General features: G+C 35.4%; 1 protein-coding gene across 3 annotated transcripts in view; it reads left to right on the top strand.

The window, feature by feature from the left end:
• The window catches only part of LOC145963389 (rap1 GTPase-activating protein 1), a 95,559-nt gene that overhangs the window by 37,668 nt on the left and 34,595 nt on the right, over nt 1-23,296 (top strand). For all 3 annotated transcript variants that reach the window (XM_083085284.1, XM_083085286.1, XM_083085285.1), the window contains 2 exons: nt 18,716-18,812; nt 18,993-19,085. In XM_083085284.1, coding sequence (XP_082941410.1) covers nt 18,716-18,812; nt 18,993-19,085 — 190 coding nt within the window. The remainder of the gene's footprint in view (nt 1-18,715; nt 18,813-18,992; nt 19,086-23,296) is intronic.

Below are 23,296 nucleotides of genomic sequence, written 5' to 3'. Positions count from 1 at the left end.
CGAGCAATTAAGAGGCCAGAGCGACCTTATCTCGCGCGAGCAGCATGCTAGGCGGCTTCTTGATGTTGCATGGGAGGAAGGGGCGGAGGGGGGAAAGGGGAAGGTTGTAAATGAGAATCGGCACGAGGCTCCAAGACGTTATTCGCTGTAACATCATCCCCGTCATCGGAATGTGACGGGATGACGGGAGAAATTGGTGATTCAACTGGCGTTAAACGTCCGACTTTTCAGTTGAAGCTTTAGCTCGTTCATTGAGAGAGCCCTGGATTACTTATCTACATCAGCCACTTTGTGAATTGTGAATTGTCGAAACCGAGGGAATGTTAATTGACGTCGGATATTGATTCATCATTAGAATTGATTGGAATTTCAGCGAGGTGCTTGAAATATTTTATCGTTCTTTTTTTTATATTTTTTTTGTACAATCTATAATCTTTTTAAACAAAATCATTAGATATATTCGTGCAATAGAGATTAATGAAAGATATTTAAATAGCTTTATATATACTTGACCTGGAATATGTATATGAATTGTATTGCGTTTATATACTTTTTTAAATATTTTTTTAATATGTTTTTTTAATAGCTTTTAAAATTAAATTTAAATAGAAAAGCATCTTGGAGAAGATAGAGAGATGATAAAAATAATAGTGCAATTAAATACTACGTCATATATCCGGAAAGATGAGATAATTTCGTCTTCTTTGTCTCGTTTGTATAACGGGTTTAAGAACTCTTTCCTTTCAATCTTGATAGTCGTCTCTTTGCCGGAAAACTGATAGATAAAAACTTGAACGTGGGTTGGCATCGTCTCTATCTTTGAAGAACGTTGGGTTTTATTCTTCCATAAGAGAGAGGAAGAGCCGATGCCAATTTCCGTCGCAGTCCGTAATGGAAACGCGACACGCGCCGCTTGCTTCCTGCGGCACACGCTTTATTAAATCAATCCGATTACTCTAATGTCGAGCGGTGGCTCGGAGAAAAGAGAGAAAGAGAGAGAGAGAGAGAATGATGTTTGCGCCAAACAGACGTTATCGAGCACGTAATCTGTCTGAATGGAGTCGTACGCCGTAACCGCAATTCCATCGCATGTGGAAGCTCCGACATAATGGCCAAGTTTCGAGGGCCACGGTTCGAATGGCACATATATATTATTGGTATATGTATACAATGGTAATCGGAGGGGTGTGCGGGACAGTGGGCATTTTGTGAGTCATGCGTCATCCATCCCCCGCCTTGCGCGGCGCAACCCCTCGAGATCATCATCGAGATCCGCGGGCCCTCCCCCCGCCCCTTCCTCGCTCCCCCGTGGCGCGAGGTTTGGCCACGTTTTTATCGCTTCCACGTGGGGGTACTTTGCATTTTTTTTTCGTTACCTACTCTTTAATTATGTCCCTGCCGCTGCCCGGCTTGATGCGGTATTATGCTCACGATGCAGTGTTATACTCGTACGAAATGTCGGAAGGTATCTAGATTTTATTTTTATATATTTTTTTTTTACAATTTGATTATATTTAGATATTTATTAAGAAGAATAGTGTGTTTTTTAAATATCTATACTTGAATTTTTTTCAAATAACAAATATAATTATAAAGAAATGTTTCAAACGAGAATTATTTTGCTTAAGAAGGTTGTATATGATGACACAAATACAAATTTTAAATTATTTTGTTTTTAAATGACTATGACAATTTTTTATTCGAGATATTTGAAGTTATTTTTCTCTACTAATACTTGAAAGCAAAACAAATGAGAATATCTTGTAACGATTATTGAAAATCTCAACTTTATTGCACATTAACGAATTTGTCATAAAATACTTTAAAACTCTAGTAAAATAGATATTTTATTTATAAAAAAATAACGCATTTTTTTATTTTTTATTTAAGTCCTATTATATAGATTTTTTTAAACAAGATAACTTTTATTCGAAACATTTTTTATGACTGTTATTTAAAAAAATAACTGAGTGCACTACACTTAAATCAAACACAAATATTTCCTCTTTTTTTTCGCTTTTTGTGAAGTGTTGCTAGAGCAATGACCGCCAAAGAAATCATTTTTCATTGATAACATTTCTTACGAGTCTCTCCGAATTTATCAACGTCATTGAATATATGATTCGTATTATATACATACTCACAGACACACATGTATAAAGAATTCATTTGTATATAAACAGATAAATAGCCGTCTGTCGGTTTAGTAAGAGAGAGAATCTCCGAAATGATTAATGATTTAATCCAGAAATATACATCGCGTACACCAGAATGGACATGTCCGGTTACGTAATGGACCAGAAGAACTGGTCGCACCCTTTTCAAGGGCTCCTGGGTGGTAATAAACGGGGTGCAAACGATACGTGAAAATTTCAACCGGAATCAATCCCGGAGATTATTGCCACACGTTATGTAATTCGTTTCAAGGGCCGCTTTCCGACTCGTGTTTTATCGCGCGAGCCACCGCGGGTGGACATTGATCGGATCACGCAAATTTAGCACGAAGTCAAATATCAATTAGAGTATCGACAACGCGCATGTACAAAGCGCCGAATCAAGCGTTTATCAGCGTGCGTTTTGTGTGCAATCGGTAGACAAGCTCGCCCTCCGGCGAGTCATATTGTTTCGCGAATATCGTTTTATTAAACATCTGGTGTTTGCGACAATCGCAAATATCATCGCGCGAATTGATAATAACCCTTGTGGATTGACCAACGGTTTCGCATTGAAGATTTTTTAATTTTATTCATTTATACTCCACTACCTTTAACGTTATAATCCGATTTAACGTTAAACATACAAAACTGTTATTTGATTAAATTTTATTATCGTGAATTTCAATTTTAATCATTTAATTCGGGTATATAATAATAAAGTCTTCTTTCACGATTTGCATTAATTAAATTGAAATAAAAAAATTGGCAATAAAGCTCACTTTGAGCTTCATTTTTAGAATATTATACTCTCGAAAAGCATGTTAAAATTGACAAGCAAGGTTGAAATAAAATTATTACGAAAATACAGATTTTAATTAAGGTTTCTCTTCGCTGACTCTTTGTTTCCAGAGAGAATTAAAGGAGAGAATATACATTTATTTATTATATAAAACATTAAAAATATATTGCATCAATCTACTCATCGTGAACTTAATCTAGATCGCTTTGCGCGATCTTGCGATCCGAGTAATTGCTAAATTCTTCACTTAATTACAAAATACCCGTTTCCCAAATTCCGAGCAGTTTATACCGAGACAGATGAAGGTATGCGATTCCGCTGGGAAATCCGCGCTCGGCGAGTAAACTTGGAAATTACCGGTTAAACTATGTGGAAATAAGCATGCGTGCCGTGTCTGTGAAGCTGGCACGACAATCTACGAATTATAAAAAAATACTAAGAGTTCTGATAGCACTTTTCATAGTTCTATAGTTCCTGATAAAAATTAAAAAGAGTTCCGCATTCCTTATATTGAAAAATCGAAATCGAAAAAATGTCGTGCTAACTTCGCGAATCTAGCACGACACTCTTTCCTCTAAAGTACCAAAACGCGTTGAATATTATTATTTTTAGCAAGAGTTCCCGATAGTTCTGTTCAAGTTCAGCCTATATATTCAATTTCAGATCGATATTTCAAAAATTAATAATTTTTAAACAATTTTTAAGATTCTCGCCCAGCACGACATTCTCCCTCTAAAGTACTAAACCGCATTGAAAATTATTATTTCTAATAACAGTTCTCGATAGTTCTGCTATAGTTCAGCCTATATATGCAATTTCTGATTGATATTTCAATAATTAATAATTTTTTACGAATTTTTAATGTTCTCGACCAGCACGACACTTAGTAAAAATGTGTCGTGCTGATGATTTTCCGTAGTTTTAACGGCAGTTATCGACAGTTCTATATAAGTTCTATCTTTTAGAAACATTTTTACGCAGAGTTCCGGCCGATTACTATTTTTTAAATAATTTTTTACAATAATCCAGCACGACACTCTCCCTCTAAAGTACTAAGACACGTTGAATATTATTATTTTTAGCAAGAGTTCCCGATAGTTCTGCTACAGTTCAGCCTATGTATGCAATTTCAGACCGATATTTTGATAATTAATAATTTTTTATGAATTTTTAATGTCCTCGATCAGCACGACACTTAGTAAAAATGTGTCGTGCTGATGATTTTCTGTAATTTTAACGGCAGTTCTCGACAGTTCTATAAAAGTTCTATCCTTTAGAAACATTTATACGTAGAGTTCCGACCGTTTATTATTTCATAAATAATTTTTTACAATTATATTATTAATTGTTGGAATATCGACCTAAAATTGCATATATAGGCTGAATTATAGCAGAATTATCGAGAACTCTTGCTAAAAATAATCATGTTCAACGCATTTTAATACTTTAGAGGCAGAGTGTCGTGCTGGGTTATTGTAAAAAATTATTTATAAAATAGTAATCGGTCGGACTCCGCGTAAAAATGTTTCTAAAAGGTAGAACTTATATAGAACTGTCCAGAACTGCCGTTAAAACTACGGAAAATCATCAGCACGACACATTTTTACTAAGTGTCGTGCTGGTCAAGAACATTAAAAATTCATAAAAAATTATTAATTTTTGGAATATCGACCTAAAACTGCATATATAGGTTGAACTATAGTAGAACTATCGAGAACTGTCATTAGGAATAATAATTTTCAACGCGGTTTAGTACTTTAGAGAGAGAATGTCGTGCTGGGCGAGAATCTTAAAAATTGTTTAAAAATTATTACTTTTTGGAATATCGACCTAAAATTGCATATATAGGCTGAACTATAGCAGAACTATCGAGAACTGTTGTCAAAAATAATTATTTTCAACGCGTTTCACTACTTTAGAGGGAGAGTGTCGTGCTGGGTTATTGTAAAAAATTATTTAAAAAATAGTAATCGGCCGGAACTCTGCGTAAAAATGTTTCTAAAAGATAGAACTTATATAGAACTGTCCAGAACTGCCGTTAAAACTACGGAAAATCATCAGCACGACACATTTTTACTAAGTGTCGTGCTGGTCGAGAACATTAAAAATTCGTAAAAAATTATTAATTATTGAAATATCAATCAGAAATTGCATATATAGGCTGAACTATAGCAGAACTATCGAGAACTGTTATTAGAAATAATAATTTTCAATGCGGTTTAGTACTTTAGAGGGAGAATGTCGTGCTGGGCGAGAATCTTAAAAATTGTTTAAAAATTATTAATTTTTGAAATATCGATCTGAAATTGCATATATAGGCTGAACTTGAACAGAACTATCGGGAACTCTTGCTAAAAATAATAATATTCAACACGTTTTGGTACTTTAGAGGAAAGAGTGTCGTGCTAGATTCGCGAAGTTAGCACGACATTTTTTCGATTTCGATTTTTTAATATAAGGAATGCGGAACTCTTTTTAATTTTTATCAGGAACTATAGAACTATGAAAAGTGCTATCAGAACTCTTAGTATTTTTTTATAATTCGTAGATTGTCGTGCCAGCTTCACAGACACATGCGTGCCGTGGTATAATGATAGCCGTAGCCCCGTTTATGCAACATAGTGGCATAGGGGAACGAAAAACGGTATACGGCGATGCGTTTGCCGATGTACGATCAGCTGATAGCATCGGCTGCCACGCGCGCATTTAATCTCTTAACCGGCGATCATGGCAGGATGAAAACGGGGGCGATATTCATTCACCGTGTCGTTACTCGCGAGAGGTATTTAAGTAGCAGTTGTTTCGGTTTTTTGCACGTCAGGGATCCGAGCGTACGAATCAAATTAATTTTTCGCAATTATCCGGATTACACGTTGTCCGACTCGATTGGCGAATAATTGTGCGCTGTCTTCGTAAGATTAAACGACTAGACTACTCGAGATGGTTTTATTATCGCGCGCGATGATTAAACAAGTGACTGGATATTTTTAAGAAACAATGAAATAGTATTTATAATTTTTTGTCTGTTTTTTTTAATGTCATATGTATTCGTTCAAATTCAATATTTAAGGCTCCGGGGCTTTTAACGGAAAGATATGAAAATTCGCCATATGGTTGGGAAACGAAGTGTAAATAACCGCGAATTACACGCGTATTACATGACCATAAATTGGCGCGCGTCTCCGATGGAAATCGGAGCGTGTCGATGCGGTCGTGACGCGTTTAAAACGTCAGCGGGCATCAAAGCGAATTACCACCGTATATATTCTGCGGCGCGTGCGACATAAGTACTCTAATTCTAATCCCATTGGCATATGGACACATCGTTGAATAGTCGAATGTGGGTCCAGAACTGCCACAGGCACGCATACCTTCTGCATGAATCAATTGAGCGAAATCCAGTGCGCGAGTCTGAAAAACTAATTGAAATGTCAGAGAACTGTATCAAGGAAGGAAAAAATTGAAAAATTTTAAAAACTCATCATAAAAATAAAATAAAATATTTCTTCGATTTTGCTGATGGTATATGTGAGTTTTAATATTATAGAGCAATATTAATTATATATATAATATTATTAATAATTTATAATATTAAATAAAATATATTTTTTATCCTCAATTTTGAAATAATTTTATTATATCTCTATTGTTTCCTCTTATATGAAAATATAATAAAATGATTTTTCCGTAAAATGGGAGAAAGAATTATAAGAGAGAGAGAAAATACATTTCTAGAAATTTTATCAGAGGAAAAATACAATCTTCAAATTATATGTGTGTACTGTTGTGTTTTCTATAAAAAGGATATATAATAAAATACTTCCATACATCAAATTCCATTATAAGCATATTACATATTTTATACACGATAATCTTACATAAAATCATTAAAGCTCTGATGACTATCCATTCAATAGATAATACGAAATGGTTAATATAATACGTGACTCTCCGATCAACCATATATTATCGAGAAAATATCGGTGCTCGGTTCACCTCGAAGCGTCACATCCGAATCGATTAACCCCATACCTGACGTTAATTCGACCGAAGAGGGGGGGAGGGGGAGCGGGAGCTTTTCATGCACGTGGCACAAGAGGGAAAGAGCCGGAGGGCTAGTATCTCGATAGAAACCAAAGATATGTGTAATCCATACCGCGTGCTATTCGTAGCCCTCGTAGTTGTATTTTCGACGTCATCTGCTTGGGAAAGCTGCCTAATAAGATATCGTTATGTATAGCCATGATCGTGCATGTGAATGCAATACGATTCCGTGTTTACGACGCCAAGCGAGTATTTGTATTCGACTCTCGCTCGCTCGTTCGATTTGCATTCGTACGTATCTTGGTCGGCGAGCCGAAACATTGTTTTACAAAAACGATCTCGTCGACGAATGTCACTCAATTCTGCTGAATATAATAACGTGGACATAGAGTACACTCTGTGTATACACACACATATGGGTATATGTGTATACGTGTGTATACGGTTGGATTTTTGTAAAAAGGGGGAGATATTCGATTAAAAGCTGTCTTGTTTTTATTCGCGACGGAGTTCGGGAATGGAAGTTCTATTTATAAATTTACGCGCATGACGTAAAATACAGAAAGCGTTCAAAGAATCAGAGTATACGGAGCGTAAAATTATAAATGGAATTTTAATCTTTGTACGAAAATATACATAAAATTCTAAACGAAATTTCAGTCCCGAATTTTGTCGCGGATTGACTAAAGTGGGTTTTTAATGGCTCGTTAATCGGCTTCGAAATAAAATTCCAGAGATAAAATAAATGCTTTTCGCGTTAAGAGAAATGTTTTTTTTTTTAAACCACCGCGTCAATTATTCGACACAGTAGGAGGAAACACGTGCGTATTAAATGCATCTCTCTAAAGTGCATGACGACGATAACCGCGGCACTTTTGCACGGTGAATCGGCAACGAAAGTGCTCTCTCGAATGTAGAATTTCGAGGGTGCCATTGGAGGAGAGATAGGAAGGAGGAGAACAAGAGAGAGAGAGAGAGAGACCAAAAAGAAGGCGTGAATGCTCTCTTTGTCGGGATGCAAATGTCAACGAGATACCGCACTGGGGTGCAACGGCATTATGCTCGATGCACAATGCCGAAGTGTGCTTATAATAATGATAATGAGAGGAGAAATACGGCCTATGCAAATGCAAGGACGAGTCTCCGTGTGTTTCGGCAGGCGCGCAAGCAGGATCTCCGGATCCGAAGTAAAATTCGTTTAACGGAATCTTTACAGTCAGATTATTTTTTATCACGTATTGTTATTATTTTGTGATATTACATTTTACACTGCAGTTTTATAAATTAATATAAATAAATTAAAATTAATATATAAAATTAATAATTAAAATTAATATAAATAATGCGTACATATTTTTAATACAGAAATGTCAAAAAGTATAACGTCGCGCGATATTAAAAATAAAATACTTAATTTACGAAGAATAATTTTTCTAGTAAAAGTAAAAAATTTTTTTGAATTTTGTGAACAAAAAAAAATGAAAACTATAAAATATCGCTCCACGTGCTTGCTCGATATGTCCGGAAACGCTGCTTCCTATTGCTGCCTTATTGCTGTTGCGTCCCTGAGAGACGTATCTCGCGCTTGTGCACAGGGTGTCGCATATTTTTCTGGCGTGTAGAGATGCCGGAGATGCGTATCAACGTATACGCATACATTTGGCCGAGCGACATATGCTGCCACGCATATATCACGTCGCTGTCAACCCCTCGAACGGACGGGCGGATCCCTGAACCCCCGAAATTACGAGGGACTCTCTATTTATTATTTTTCTTCTCTCCTGTCTTTTTGGCCTCTGTCCAAACACACGCGACACCACGCGAACGACAGCATTAATTCTCGTTTAATTGTTTTTTTTTTTTTTGCGCGATGCGTTTTCTAGAGACAAATAAAGTGACGGACATTGCGGGATTGCATATTAGTTTGGGAGAAACGTCGTTAAGGAGTTAAGTTTATTTTTCAAACGAGATTTACGAAATCTCGATTAGCATCGAGAAAAAATATATGCAAGATGAATTTTATATATATATTTTATATAAAATTCATCTTGCATATATTTAATATATAATATTTAATATATAATAATATCTAAATAATGCTTCTGATAATAATAATTAAATAATAATTAAACATATGTAGTGATTAATTTGATGATATATTCGATCTGTGTAATTTTCATTTTGGAATACGTGGATAATTTTTCAAAACAAATTTAACACGCAAAAGATGCTTTAATAATAAAGGACATTTTATGCTACTTCGCGGAAAGTTTATACTTAAATAAATAAAGAAGTCTTGAATTCCGCTTATGGTCGCGTCGAGCACGGGGGTGGGAATATGTCTCTCTTCTTATTCGATCCTCGCCTCGTATACCATTAAATGCAAACGGCCGGACAATGCGAGACTGCACTTACGGTCCAGCATATTCCGCACCACGAAACTGCATTTGAAGTCGAGCACGTGGGTGTGACAGAAAACTGCGAGCGCAAACGTGTGACGTGCTGTCGTAGTATTCATAGATCCGACGATGACCTATCATTTTTTTTGTATTTTTTCATGACGAAGGAATTCACAAAAGCGTTTATTTAAATTTTATTTTCTCGCATTTTATTCGTTCGCGTAAATTGTGACATCAAAGCGACTAACATTTGCGCATGAATATCGAATGTTATTTTCATTACGAAATTTTTCGAGGCAGAATTATTCCATTATTCGATTGGGAAAATGTATTGGAAAAAAAATCCTCGGTTGACAAATGATAATCGTCGGACGACTGAATATTCGATATAGTGCACTCGCTTGCGCATATGTCGCTTGATTTGTTCATCAGGGGTTGATGAACGATCACCCTGACGTTCGAAAATCGGAGAAAAAAAAATAGTATCGCTAATATGGGCCATGCCATAAATCACGATAGGTTGACGTTGTCAGCGCATCGCCGCCGATTTATCGATTCGTCGAATTTCCATTTCGTCGTGATGAAGTCGTTGCCGACAAAAGCAGGGGAGAGAACCCCGATAAAATTTTGACAAAGTAAACTAAACGCGCCTACGTGTACACACCTATATTTGTTATAATCAAATGTGTGACGCGATAAAAAGACTACTAAATCTAGCAGATGATCGTAAGAATGCTAATTTTCTCTTTAACTTGTAACAGAGAAGGATTCATTTATAAATTTATAATTAATAAGATAAATTTCTTTGTAAATTCAATATAATTATTTCATTTTTCGTTCTAATTTATAATAGATATAGTTTAATCTAATTTTTATAATAGTTTTTAATTTCAATTTTGTGCGATATGTTTGTGTTTTTTAAACGAATCAAAATACACGATACTTTCAATACTTTTAAATTAACTTGGATTTACATAAATTTTATCATTTACATGTGTTTCAATTTCTTCTCGGTCGAATAAAATCGGCATTAAAAGTGCTGTCATGCACAACAACGGATTATCCACCGAGTTCACACGAGGTACAGGTGGGTCAAATTTCTAAGGCCCGATTTATTTATCGATACAAAGGGTACCCTCGCACTATTTAATCCAACCCATTTATTACACACGTCCGACCGAATGTTTTCGTAAAAGATTTCTAGGAATGAAAAAGTAGGGAAAAGTATTTTACGAATCAAGATGGATATATAAAGAATAAAAAATCAATTTTATCTTGAAAAATCGAGATAAAATTAGCGGGAAAAATATTTTCCAAGGAATAAAAAATAAAAAGAGCCCATATGGCCGTTTGAGATCGAATGGAGAGAGAAAGAGATGAAAACAAGGATGAAAGATTTCGGTCGCGCAATCAATCATAAGCGTTTGCGCGCGCGATGATGCACATGTGTGCACGTGTGTATGTTAACATATTCATGCGTGATATTCGCATACGAGAATTGCTTCCTGGACACATCTGTCCGTCAATCTTCGGGACCCTTTTCGTGCCGTAAAATACGGCACCGATGGGCGAGGCTTTCGAAAAAAAGATATTTATTTTGTTACATTTTTTACGATAGTGTTATCGCGGTTGGACAGGAAGAATGAAAGAGGAGAGGGAGGAGGAACTCTGATAAAAGACTAAAATTTTTAAATGATGTTTCAAACACGTGACACATTTGAGTTAGTATTTAATAGTCATCGTAAAAGCATCAAGGATCGTTAATCTAATTCATTTATACACATATATCAAACAAGACATATTAGAATATATATTAGAATAACAATAGCATCCAATAATATGTATTAGAATCACAATAGTATAGATACACGATGATATTTCTTCGAGATTTATTACCTCTGGATCGATCGGAGCGATGTATCGATCAAGACTTGACCCATAGATAGTCAACGTATTACGTAACGGAATGCATCGGGAATGTACGGAGAATGCGTAAAGGACATACACATATGCATCGATTAGCCGATGAAGGCCTCTCTACGCATTTACCGTAATAACGAGAATACCGTTGATGTAAAAGCCCTGATATATAATTACTTATTAATATACTTTTTTATATTCTTTTAACGCGATTCTAATTTAATATAAATTGCTCTAAAATTAAATAGTACGATGCATGCACGTGTGGAAACGAATAATCTTATTTTGTCCGATAAAATGCAGCGTAGCAATTCTCTTGCCTAAGCTATATAATTACACGTCGATAAATTGAAAAGAAGTAGGACACATTGTAATATCTTATCGTTAAATTATATTGTGCGAGTGAGGGAGTCGTTGATCATGAGATACAAGTCGCGTTACGTTTCCTGAATGCCTACTAACATTCTAGTCGACAATATATATGTGTACGATATATTTTTGTCGAAAGTGATAAATCCGTTGTGTATCTACTAAATAAAGACAGTCTCGCGCGATAACTTTCACGAGATAAAATTCTCGTTCGGGCCCGGGCGCGATTTATCGAGCAGTAATCGAGTCGCAACGATCGCGGTGGCGACTCTATTCGCGATTTCTCGGATTGCTTTATATGTCTAATATGCCGCGCGATAAATATAGTTTTTCGAGATATGTAAACATGAAAAACAGGTGATTCTCGATTTCGCGGAAAAATACATGTTTTTGAAATTTAATTTTTCGCGAAACGTTTAAATAAATGTCGAAAAGCAATTTCTACCGAAAACGTGGCGCGTATTTTTTCAATTTTCACGTAGATAAAATCACTCCGAAAAAAGAAATGATAGATTAACAAGGATCACATTTACCGTTGACATTTCTGATGGAAAATTTCGAGCTAATTCCATCAATTTTCGCGTGGGACTTTAGTGGGATTTTTTCGCGTATTGTTTAGAATATCGTATAAAAATTTGATTACCTGAGATATAAAACACGTGTTTTTGAAATTTAAATTCGCGAAACGTTCGATTAAATGTACAAATTTCATCTACCGAAAATGTGGCGCACATTTTTTCAGTTTTTACGTAGGTAAATTTACTTTGAAAAAAAATGATGGATTAATAAAGATCACGATTAATTAATATTTCTAATAGAAAATTTCAAGCTGATTCCATTAATTTTCATATATTGTTTAAAATATCGTATAAAAATATGATTATCGATTTTTATCACTGATAGCATTTTAGCTATTTTTGCACATTAATAGTGACGTTTCGATTTCTTAATATTTTTTTCGAAAATATTTCTCTCGCATACGCACTTTTTTTTAACTATGCTAACACACTCGCAGTTAGTTGCGAAAATTGATTACGGTTTCGATAACTTGGTTCGGGATTTCGGATTGGTTGTCATCCTGCGCGCGCATTGCAAAATTGATTTTGCAACACGCAAGTGGCACGGCGTCTGCCGCAGAGAACTCGTTTGTCCGGTTACTTTCCATTCGCATGTACACTTCGCTCGCATTTTTTCCTTTTCTTTTTTTCACCCTTTTTTTTCTTTTACTTTCCGCAAAACGCGCAAGGCTGCAGTCGGGATGTTAATCGTCCCCTTTCCCCCTTTTTGCGCCTGGGCACGCTTGAAACGGGGCATAAAAATGTCGTAACGCACGCGCGTGTCATTTTTAAAATTATCGTCAATTCTTTTTACGCAGAAATGAAATGTGCGAATGATTTCGGACGTTTCAATCTCCGACGCAATTCACCGACACCGAATCAGTTTTGTTTGCGAGCTGAGAAACACGAAGCTTTGTTACTTATTCATTTTACTTTTGTCGGCATAATTTACATTTAGGAAAATTTTAAAGTGAGATAACAATCTTCCCATAAAATGGGAACGAGATACAATGGAAGCAAGCACATTATTCATCATTTTTATTATCATATGCAAGATATTATCTCGCTAATTTGGGCGAGATTGTCGCGATATCCTGTTTGAAATGAAAAGTAGCGGCCTTGAAAGGGAACACGTTGCCTAAATTAGACATCGGAGACGAACAAAACACTTGGAGCGTAATCTCCGTGAGTGTACCCACTGGATTACGAGCGGCAATTATTAGGACGTTCATCCTGGCGTGCGCTAATTTTTCCTTTGTTCGTCCTGCGTCGAGAGCGTCCGGCCGTCAACGGTTTTCGACCGAGAACCGTCATTGGAGCGTTTTATTAAATTAACTCGTCTAATTGGGCGCATTCATTATTCCGTGGATCCCGGATGCGCGTCGAGTATTTCGAAGAAACACGATCCAATGAGAACCGTGTGCGCAATTCCATCCGTTGAATACGAATGACGTAAACCCCCAGCTTTTTCAAGCGGCGAGCGAGATGTTCAAAGATTTTTTCGGATCAAGTTTGATCGGGTAAAAAACTAGACATTCGAAAAATTGAAGAAATTCAGGGGGAATATAAAATATATAATTTTAATTTATAAACTTCCACATCACATTTATTATTTTATTTTATTTTATTGTTAGAAGATTTAATTACCTTTTTTGTGTTTTTTTTTTTTGGATTGTTAGAGAGGCATTTAAATTATATATTATACGTTTATAGAGATTAAAAGCGAGGCATTAAAATATCCGCGCGCGAAATTATGCGATATTATTTGAGTGGACCGGTTAAGGCCAGGAGTGGTGGGGAGGAGGGGTGATCTCGTTTGCGTAATAATCGGCTTGGGAATGGAAAACGACAATGGCGGTCGCGGCGGAATGCGCGGCTTGTCGACGAATAGATAAAACGATAAATGTCAATCGCGACGAGATTGTATTGTAGTGTATTGTCTGCTTGAGAATTAACAAATACTGTCATTGGTTGCAGAGGAGGCTCGAGAATTGAGCAAATTTGCGATCGTTAAGTCTAGCACGGCCAATCGAGATTTATTTGAAATTTCACCATCGACTTTTTAACCCTTTGAGGATGGCAAATGTATATTTAGATTTTAAGATTTTTTTTTTTTTCAAAAAACGGCAAACAGACATGTATAAATTTTTTAACTTTAATCGATAAGCTTCAATTTTATATTCAATTTTGTTTTTTTCTTTCCTGAAATTTAATAGAAATTTCGTTTTCTGATAAAATCAATTTGGTGACTTCAGAGTTTAATTAGTCAAAGAGATTATCAATCAACATGCGAAATCAATTGAAACTGGCATTTTCTTTCTTTTATTAAACTTGAGCCTGATGAAAAAAGAAAATGAAGATGTGACATTTGTAGCCAATCAGTTGGAAAGGAAGAAAAGATCAGAGTCAAAGTATAAATGTGTAGAGCATGATGGACTATTGATTTCTTTAAGGAATATCGTACTTTAACACATTTTTAATCAAAACAATATTTTCGTTAAATAAATATTTTTTTGATAAATTTGATATAAGTGTAATTTTTCAAAAAGATGGTCGTCCTCAAAGGATTAAAATTCGCGAATAACTCATATTGAAGGAACAGTTCGAGTAGAGGTTCATTTTTTTGCTCAGTTTTGTTTATTTCTCCCGTTGCTTCTTTCTGGCATTAAACCCGGTTATGGCGCGACAAGAACTTGGGTTCCGAGGTGGTCCTTTATGGCGTTCGACCGAGTGTGCGGAATGCGCAATTATTGGATATACGACAATAAATACTAGTCGCAGAAGGAAAGATCACGTCAGTCGTTTCAGAAACGTGCCGATTTCTTGTGTCGAGAGAAAAGAAAAGAGTGAAAGAAAGAGAGAAAAAGAAATGCGGGATTGTCACTTTCGCAAAACTTTCACATTGTCACGCGAAAAACTTGTCATTTTTTTGTCTCGTTGCATCGCTCGCTAGAGTGACGTGATGCACTACGGAATTGATGCAAATTGCATCGGTTTTGCCAACACTAGCATTCGAGTGGGATTCAAGTACTCTTGCTGAATACATGTTCTATTTGCGTTAGACAGAATAAAATATTTAATGTGCGATTTTACATTAAAAATGAAATAATGTATATTTCTAAAAATATGTATATTTCTAAAAAGTACTAAAAATGCGATATGATATATTTATTTGAAAATATATAAAAATAATAAAAAATACCACTAGAAATATATGATACTCAAAAAATATACAAATAAAAATATTTTTTAAATATATTTACATATTAATATATTTAAGAAATAATACAATGATAAATACATACACGTATGATTCGTTAAAATTAACATAATAAAGATTTAATATCACCGCGAAATGTATGAAAAGAATAAATAGAAAATAAACATTATGAATTAAAAAAATAAAATGTACGTTTTAATACATGTTCTGGAAAAAAATATTAGAAACATTAGAATTTACATAGACATCTCTTATCCCACATTTACGTAATTGTCGACTTGCCGTGAAATTGTTGGCGAATTTAGAACACTGTACGCAATTGTAGGGCAATTTTCTTCTCTCTTTTCCCTCGAACGAGAACGATATAATGAACCACAAACGAAAGGATGCCACCGCCGAGATGACGTCGTCATCGTTGCTAGCCCGAAAAGTCCGCAGCTGTCGCCAGATGCGGTCGCGCATCTTGTTTCAGTCCAGTATATCATGCTCGCTTAGAGATGTCCCGAATTAGGCTGTCTCATTTCAGGATTTGGGCAATTTCAAATACATCGTTGCTAAATTTATCCCAATTTTTAACTTTATTTGCCCCTCAAAAAATTATCCCCCGAACTCTCATTTTGAATTAATCGCAATTAATACAGCATATAGCTCGATTAATCGGATTGCTCGCGTGGTGAGCGTGCGTTTCATGCATAGACTCGATTTATTCAACAATTTAACGCTCGGCTAGAGCCAGCTCGCGCCCTTGAATTTCGAAGAATGACCAATGAATCGACGGCGGCCGTTTACGCTTTACGTCTTACGCGCGATTTTCTCGTGCGCTCCTCTCGGATCCTTTGGCGAGGCCGAGTTCTCTCCGCGATAGAAATACGATCGTACGAAGCGATTATTTCTTTGCGGCACACAGAGCCTGGATAATTGCTATCTCGCTTATTGCGCCGATCTCTCGATCTCGCTCTCGCGTTTTGGTCAGCGAGTATTTGGAATGGATGCAGTGGCGTAAGCTCGAGTTTGCGAATTTTAGAAATTTTAACAAATACAGGAGAAAGGAAGGCAAAAGTTTTTATTCTAGATTTTTATCAGCCGTTTTCTTTAGATTTCGTTATTTATAAATTTCTACAAACGCATATTATAAAATTGCGGCTTAAAAAATATCAAAAAAGGTGCATTGATTCTCAGAAATATCGAATTTTTAAAATTGGTGTTAGCTTTATTTTAAATATCAAATATATTTTGATATAATATTAAAATGAAAATTTTTAATTATGCAGAGTGTTTTGAAAGTAAACATTTACGAAATAAATATTTATTTAACGATGTAGCTATAATTTAGCTAAAAATTTCTTCCTGTGCTTCTGTAGCGGATTTTTCTCTTTTCATGAAAAAAAGAAAAAAAAAGGAGATCAACCTACGCCTCTGACGTGAGTACTCGTCTCGCAGTCAGAGAGTTTGCGTTATGCAGAAGAGCATTCCGAGTAGTTACTCGAGCTCAATTCGACCAGGGCCCCGGTGCCTTATTAGAATTTATAGTCAGAGTATTTCAGAAAATTGCACATTGCCGCTCTCAGTCGAGTATTTCCTAATGAATCCGGGATCACTTTTCTTCCTTTCGTTGTCGAAAGATCGTTGGCAACTTTTTACCCTTGAATCCCTGACATCAAACTTTCGAGTGTATTAAATTAAATGTATTAAATGCATGTACACGAAGTTGATATTATTTTACTGGAAACTCGTAAATTGTTAAGAGCGTGTTCTTTAGCTTTATTTCTAATAGAGAGAGAAGAGAAAAGCTCTGTTACAGTCTTTGTTAATTTAGACAAATTATTCTGGCTATTAAAGAAAGAAATTGCCGCAAAATGCCTGAAGCGCGAAATAATGTCTCTCGCTTTGTCCTCGCTTGCGAGTCTTTGCGTATAATTTTTGTCGGATGTTACGAAATTTATAGTTCCATATTTTTCAATTGTGGAAAAAGTTTTACCTTTTAAAAGGAAAGAGAAATATCGAGCATATGTACCAAAAAAGTAAAGCTAAAACTCTCTATAATTTATGAGTTTTCATAAAACGACACGGTTTCATATAATTCGAGATTAATTTAATTCTTAGTCTTTTTATAATAGAGCATTATTATAGCGTTGCTAGTATTTTTATAATGTTCTAGATCTGGTATACGAGATGAAATATCATTTTCTCATCGAAACATTGAGCAGCAAGGCAGTTAATTCGTCCATTTTGATAACGCCTTGTCATTATCAGCGACATAGATACACACACAATGTGTGAATTACGTCTTTGCGCGCCACAATATATTTCACTTTACCTTTTACCTTCGTTATTTATCGCGCCTTGTGTCTACCGCAAGTTTTCCTCCCACAAATGGCTGCTCCGAGTCGAGCCTCACAAAGCGTTTCACCTTAAGATTTACTCACGCGTCGCCGCAATATCGTTTACGGCCTACAGAAGAGATAGAGAGAAATAGAGAGGGAAGGAGAGAAGCATGTCTCGTAATAATATCGGTGTAACTTAGATACGGAGCGAGTTATTACGTGCCTCCGCGCGCGGAAATATGTTAATACGCCTATTTCTTAATACACGACAACCGGTAATGATGCACTTTGCCTTATGGGATCGCGCGCAGGCAGATCGATCGATCGGAACGTGTTTTCGATGCAGCCAATATCTACCAAGAGATGCGAAATTTTTCTGCCGGCTGCGTTTAACCCTGTGCACTTTTCGAGATAGACTCGGCTAAAAAGTGTACCGATGAGAGAGAGAAAAAAAGAGAGAGATCAAGTATGAAAAAATCGATTGGAATTATGTATATGCATTTGCTAATGCGGAATAATAATAGAAAGGGGAAGGAGGGAGGGGTTTGATATATTTTATCGATCTAATCCGTCTGATTGGTGCAACACACAAAGAAACTAATTTATCTAGAAGCTTTTGTAGAATAAAATTTATTTGATTTCTTTTGTCTTTCATTTTTTAATATTATACCTTTCAGTATATTAGTTATAATGAGAGGATAGGAGTCTTGATTAAACAAGCTAATATGGGATATTTTTTCCTTCCATGGAATACTTGGAATTCTCAGAAAATTCTCTTGTACCTAGAAAAAGAGGAATTTTCAGGGAATTCTTTTACAATATTTAAATGGCATCTTGTAATAAATTATAAACGTCACTACATTTTTACGATTTTTTTATTTTGTTTACGAAAAGACTCTCTACTAATCTGACTCGTTAATTTTACAGAAGGCAGCAGTTGGAGCAATCTGTGTACGAGCCCGAGTCGCGGCGATCCACCACCGTGGAAGATGACAGACAAGGCTCCAATTCGGAGAAAGTCAAAGTGAGTTAATCGCATTAGTCTCTAACTGATTCTATTTTAATTAAAACTTTCTCGACACTTAGTTTGTGATTACGTTTAATTAATGTGTGAATGCGATCGTGAAAAGAAAAACGGGAGAAATAAGAGAAAGGGAAAAGAGGCGCGCGGAGATTCAAAGACATTCTGAAAAATCTGTTACAGAGCACGACGCAAGATCTGTTCGAGTTGCTTGAGCGAGTGCAAAGTTCACGTCTCGACGATCAACGCTGCGTTCTACCGTCATACTTTTCTCAGGTATGTTTAATAAAATTTACATTAAAATATACACAGCAGGAGGATTTTCGGAGTAAAATCCTTCTTATAAAACGAGTAGAAAATTTCTATAAAAATAATTAAACCTCTCGTTTTTTTACGGCGTCTCTCAATAATAACTATATATTTATATTTTAAAGTAAAAATGTTTACGATCATTATTGTTCAATTTAAAGCGACTTATGACGTATAATACTTATGCGATACCGGTGCCCGTATATCTCGAAAGAACTGTTAACCCCTCGTTTTCAAATATCACGCGTTTAACCGCGATCTAACGAGCAGCTCAAGAGCTGAACTATGTCCAAATTTACGACGCTTTGCCTCTATCTCACGCCTTTACGGTCAATTTAATCCTAAGTAATCGCTTCGAGGCGTCCGATATGAGATCAATAATCGTCCCCAAAGTTTCACGTTCGCGCGTGACCAACATTATAAATATATACATGCCTGGAAGATTAAAAATCAAAATGTCACGATCCACGATAAAACTTGTGCATTACTCGAGGAAAATTTTACAGGAATAAGATAAACGTTTTTCTTATAAAGTTTAAAAGTTTACAAAGAAATCTTATATAGTAATAATCCAAAAAATCTTTCCAAACTATTTTTATACGCGATGAAACAGCTCACTAAAAGGAACGATTAACTCGTTTAAAAGACTAACTCGCACTTTTCCAAGCTCATCCATTCAAATTACTCTTAATTGTCCGTTTCTTGCGCGCAATTATCGTCGAGTCGCTTATGTAAATCTCGCGTGTGCGACGCTGTACGCATTTGTTGAAGGCGACGGCCTACTCGTTTGCGCGCGAACGAGCCGGAGATGAATGGACAACGCGAGCGAGGAGGAAAGGAAGCCAAGATGAATGAACAACGCGATTCGTCACGGTTGCCGGGATGCAGACGAAAAACTCGAGACGAATCGCTCGCTGCTCGATTCCCTACCATCGGCCTGAGACAATTCGTTTTCGTTTCGGAAGAAGGTGAAATTGCCCTAGTCGCGTGTTAAATTGGCGTGTTAAACGGAAGAAAACATTCTTCAGATCGAAATGGAGGAAGATGCATTCGTTTCCACGTCGGGTTATTCTATGATTGAACTTTTGACATAGAATCGAACGATACACTAAAAAGAGAATGAACAATTCAGAAAAATTGCGTATCTTGTCAGTAAAAAATACTAAAGAAAAATATCAATGTTCAAGTTAAGCTTTTAGAATTGAAATGAATTGAATTAAAATTGAAGTTAAAGAGACTTTCTTGTATAATTAATAAAATGAGCAATTAACGATAAAGTGTCAAAAAATGAAGAATTATTTAATATTAAAAAAGATTTTCATTAATATTAAACCTCTATTTAATATTAAAAATGACTCGTATATAATTAATAAAAGCAGTAATTATTAATAAAGTATGACAGTTGGAGAATTATTTAATATTAAAATTTAATTGATATTTGAACGAATAAAGTCTTTGCGAGTAAAACTTCGCTTTTTTAAAATTTAATTAATTTTTTAATTTAATTTAAAACGACAGGGTCTTAGGTTGAATCAATCATACTTTATTTTATCAATCGTGACAGTTCGCTGCAGCTCGCTATTTTATTGTCGACTTAAGTTGGATCTTTTCTTTTAATGGCAAAAATTAAGTGACTTTTATACTCGTGGGAAAAAGTAGCGAATACGCAGGAAAAAAAATGATACGTCTGCAGGAAGTTGCGCATATGGGAACTGCTTTTGAGGAATATTACGCGTTTCTCGTTCTCTTTCTCGTTGGCGAATCGCGATCCGGATTTCAACATACAGGCTGTAATCATCTGTATGCCACATGCTATCCCACGAGCTCGTGAGAAGCAGCCCTCGCTCTTTTTTACTTACCGAATTCGCTCTTCTTTTTCGCGCCTACTTCACATCTGCCTGATCGGCGGATATAGTTTTGCGGCCGATAATGCAGAACGTTTTGATAAAAACTAGCGAATCCCTATTGTGTCGACGGTACACAACGATATATCGACTTGAGATAAGAAAGTGGTTGGTAACAAGATTTTCTTTCTTACCAATGACTAAAAAAATATTTAACACTGTTACATTTTTTATATAAAGTGAAATAAATACATATAAATTACATATTGATAAAAAGAAGAAATGAAATATTGAAACTGTTTAATTCGAAGAAATTTTAGTCTGTATTTTTATGTTGTAAATTTGACAATTGTTTTTAATTGACTATATACTTAAAAACATAGAAAATTTGTTAAAACTCAATCAAATATTTTTTAATATTAATTTAATTAACATTAGAGAAAAATATTTAATTATATTTAATTTTCAGTTTAAAGGAGAGGAAGAGAGAAAGTTATATATTTTAATCATGTGTATTTTCTAATATTGCGATAGAGATTTTTTTACATTATTATTTAGTGACTTTGCAATAATTATTAAATGAATATTTATTTTTTTAATAATTTTATTATTGATCAACTAATAATATTGTCTCATTTATTCAAATAAATCTAGTAACGAAAATAATTTACGGTTATCTATTATTATATAATGATAAATAATTATCACTTATATATATTATTACATAATAAAATGAGATATTTCTTCAAGTAGTAAATAATTATATGGTTTATTGTATGCGAACCGAAACTCCGAAACGCGTCGCTGATTCGCGCAACGCGATAAAATGAGACGCGCACCATTCGAAGGGCGAGGCAAGGGGGACGCGATGCTTCCGGTCGACCAGGTAAGCGCGCCGGAAGTTGCCGCTTCGAGCTGCGTCGTCCTGTGGTCGGATGGACGGGAAGATTTTCAGATTTGTTGCCCTCTGCGCAGTGGCCGTGAAGATTGTAGATTTCGTGCACATGGGTCCCTTTTTTCACAAAAGATCGTCATTATTGTGCTCTTTGTAAATTACGGCTGGGAATAATTAACTGGGAAACGTTGCGAGGCGAATGAGTTAAAAAAAACGAGGATAAATTAATAATTTTACATTTCAAAAGTGAGTAAATAAAATTTGCATTTACAAAAAAGGTTCTGGAAACTCAGAAATATCAAATGAATCGACTTGGAAAAAACAAATCTTTCATGAGAAATTTTTTTATAATTCTTTCTTTATATTTATTTTAATATTTGTATTAATATCTTATTACATAATTTTTTTCTTTCAAAGAATTGAAAAAATTTCCTCCGAAAGATTCGTTTTTCAAATCGATTCACTCGATATTTCAAAACAATTTTGTTTAAATGTAAAGCTTATTTATTCATTTTTGCTCCTCTCTCTTTCAAATGTAAAATTATTAATTTATTTATCTCTTATTTTAACTCTTATCTCGTGACGTTCTTTTGTTAATTATCCCCAGTCTAATAATAGTTATGATAGTTGAGTTACTTGAATACAATTTTTTCAAGGATTTTTTTTTACTTCCGATCTTCGATTTGCTAACAAGTCGTTATCAGGGATGTTAAACGCATGGTCGCCATTGATAGCGATTTAAATCGACTGCAGCTGCTACAGCTCGTTAATACTCGTTATCTCCCAACTAAACTCCAATGAAAAAAAAACCCGATATTGATATCTACTACGCGCTCATCCATTTTCGACTATCATCTCTTCCCTTCTTCCCTCTCGCTCTCTCTCTCTTTCGAGTTTTATATAACTAATCTTCTGCCTAATAAAAGATTAATATGTATCGTGTAATCACTATGTGTCAGCTGCTTTCTGGCAATCGGTATAATTATCACAATGTCGGTATAATGACACATTTTATCCGGCGATAATTCGAAATCGACGATAATTCGAAATGGAATGAAGCGAGTTACAATTTAATATCCGATTCACTCGCTAATCCCATTCCAGTCTACAATTCTATTCGCTCTCTAATCCGATTCGCTCAAATTCGATTTCATTCACCATTATTCGTGCATATGGCGCAACATATTGTCCGACTCGCGTTTAAATCTTTACAAGTTCCTCTTTTTTTCACTAGAGAAGAAGAGAAATATACATGGTTGATCGTTATCGAGGAGGCGATACTCATCTGTATTCATCTACCCACCCACTTGTGAGGTGTACAATTTTGAAGAGTCGCGTATGTAAATAGCAGGAGGGGGAGGGAGGAGTTTGACGCTTTCGAATTTTCGGGCACGGGAAGTTGGGAAGCGAAATAACGAAACAAAGAGACGCGGACACAA

The sequence above is a fragment of the Camponotus vicinus genome, unplaced genomic scaffold, assembly GCF_025532165.1.
Source record: "Camponotus vicinus isolate PSW18456_S1 unplaced genomic scaffold, iyCamVici1.0 SCAF_12, whole genome shotgun sequence".
NCBI classification, from domain to species: Eukaryota; Metazoa; Arthropoda; class Insecta; order Hymenoptera; family Formicidae; genus Camponotus; species Camponotus vicinus.
The sequence above is the reverse complement of the archived record's forward strand: the minus strand, read 5'-3'. Positions and strand labels throughout refer to the sequence as shown.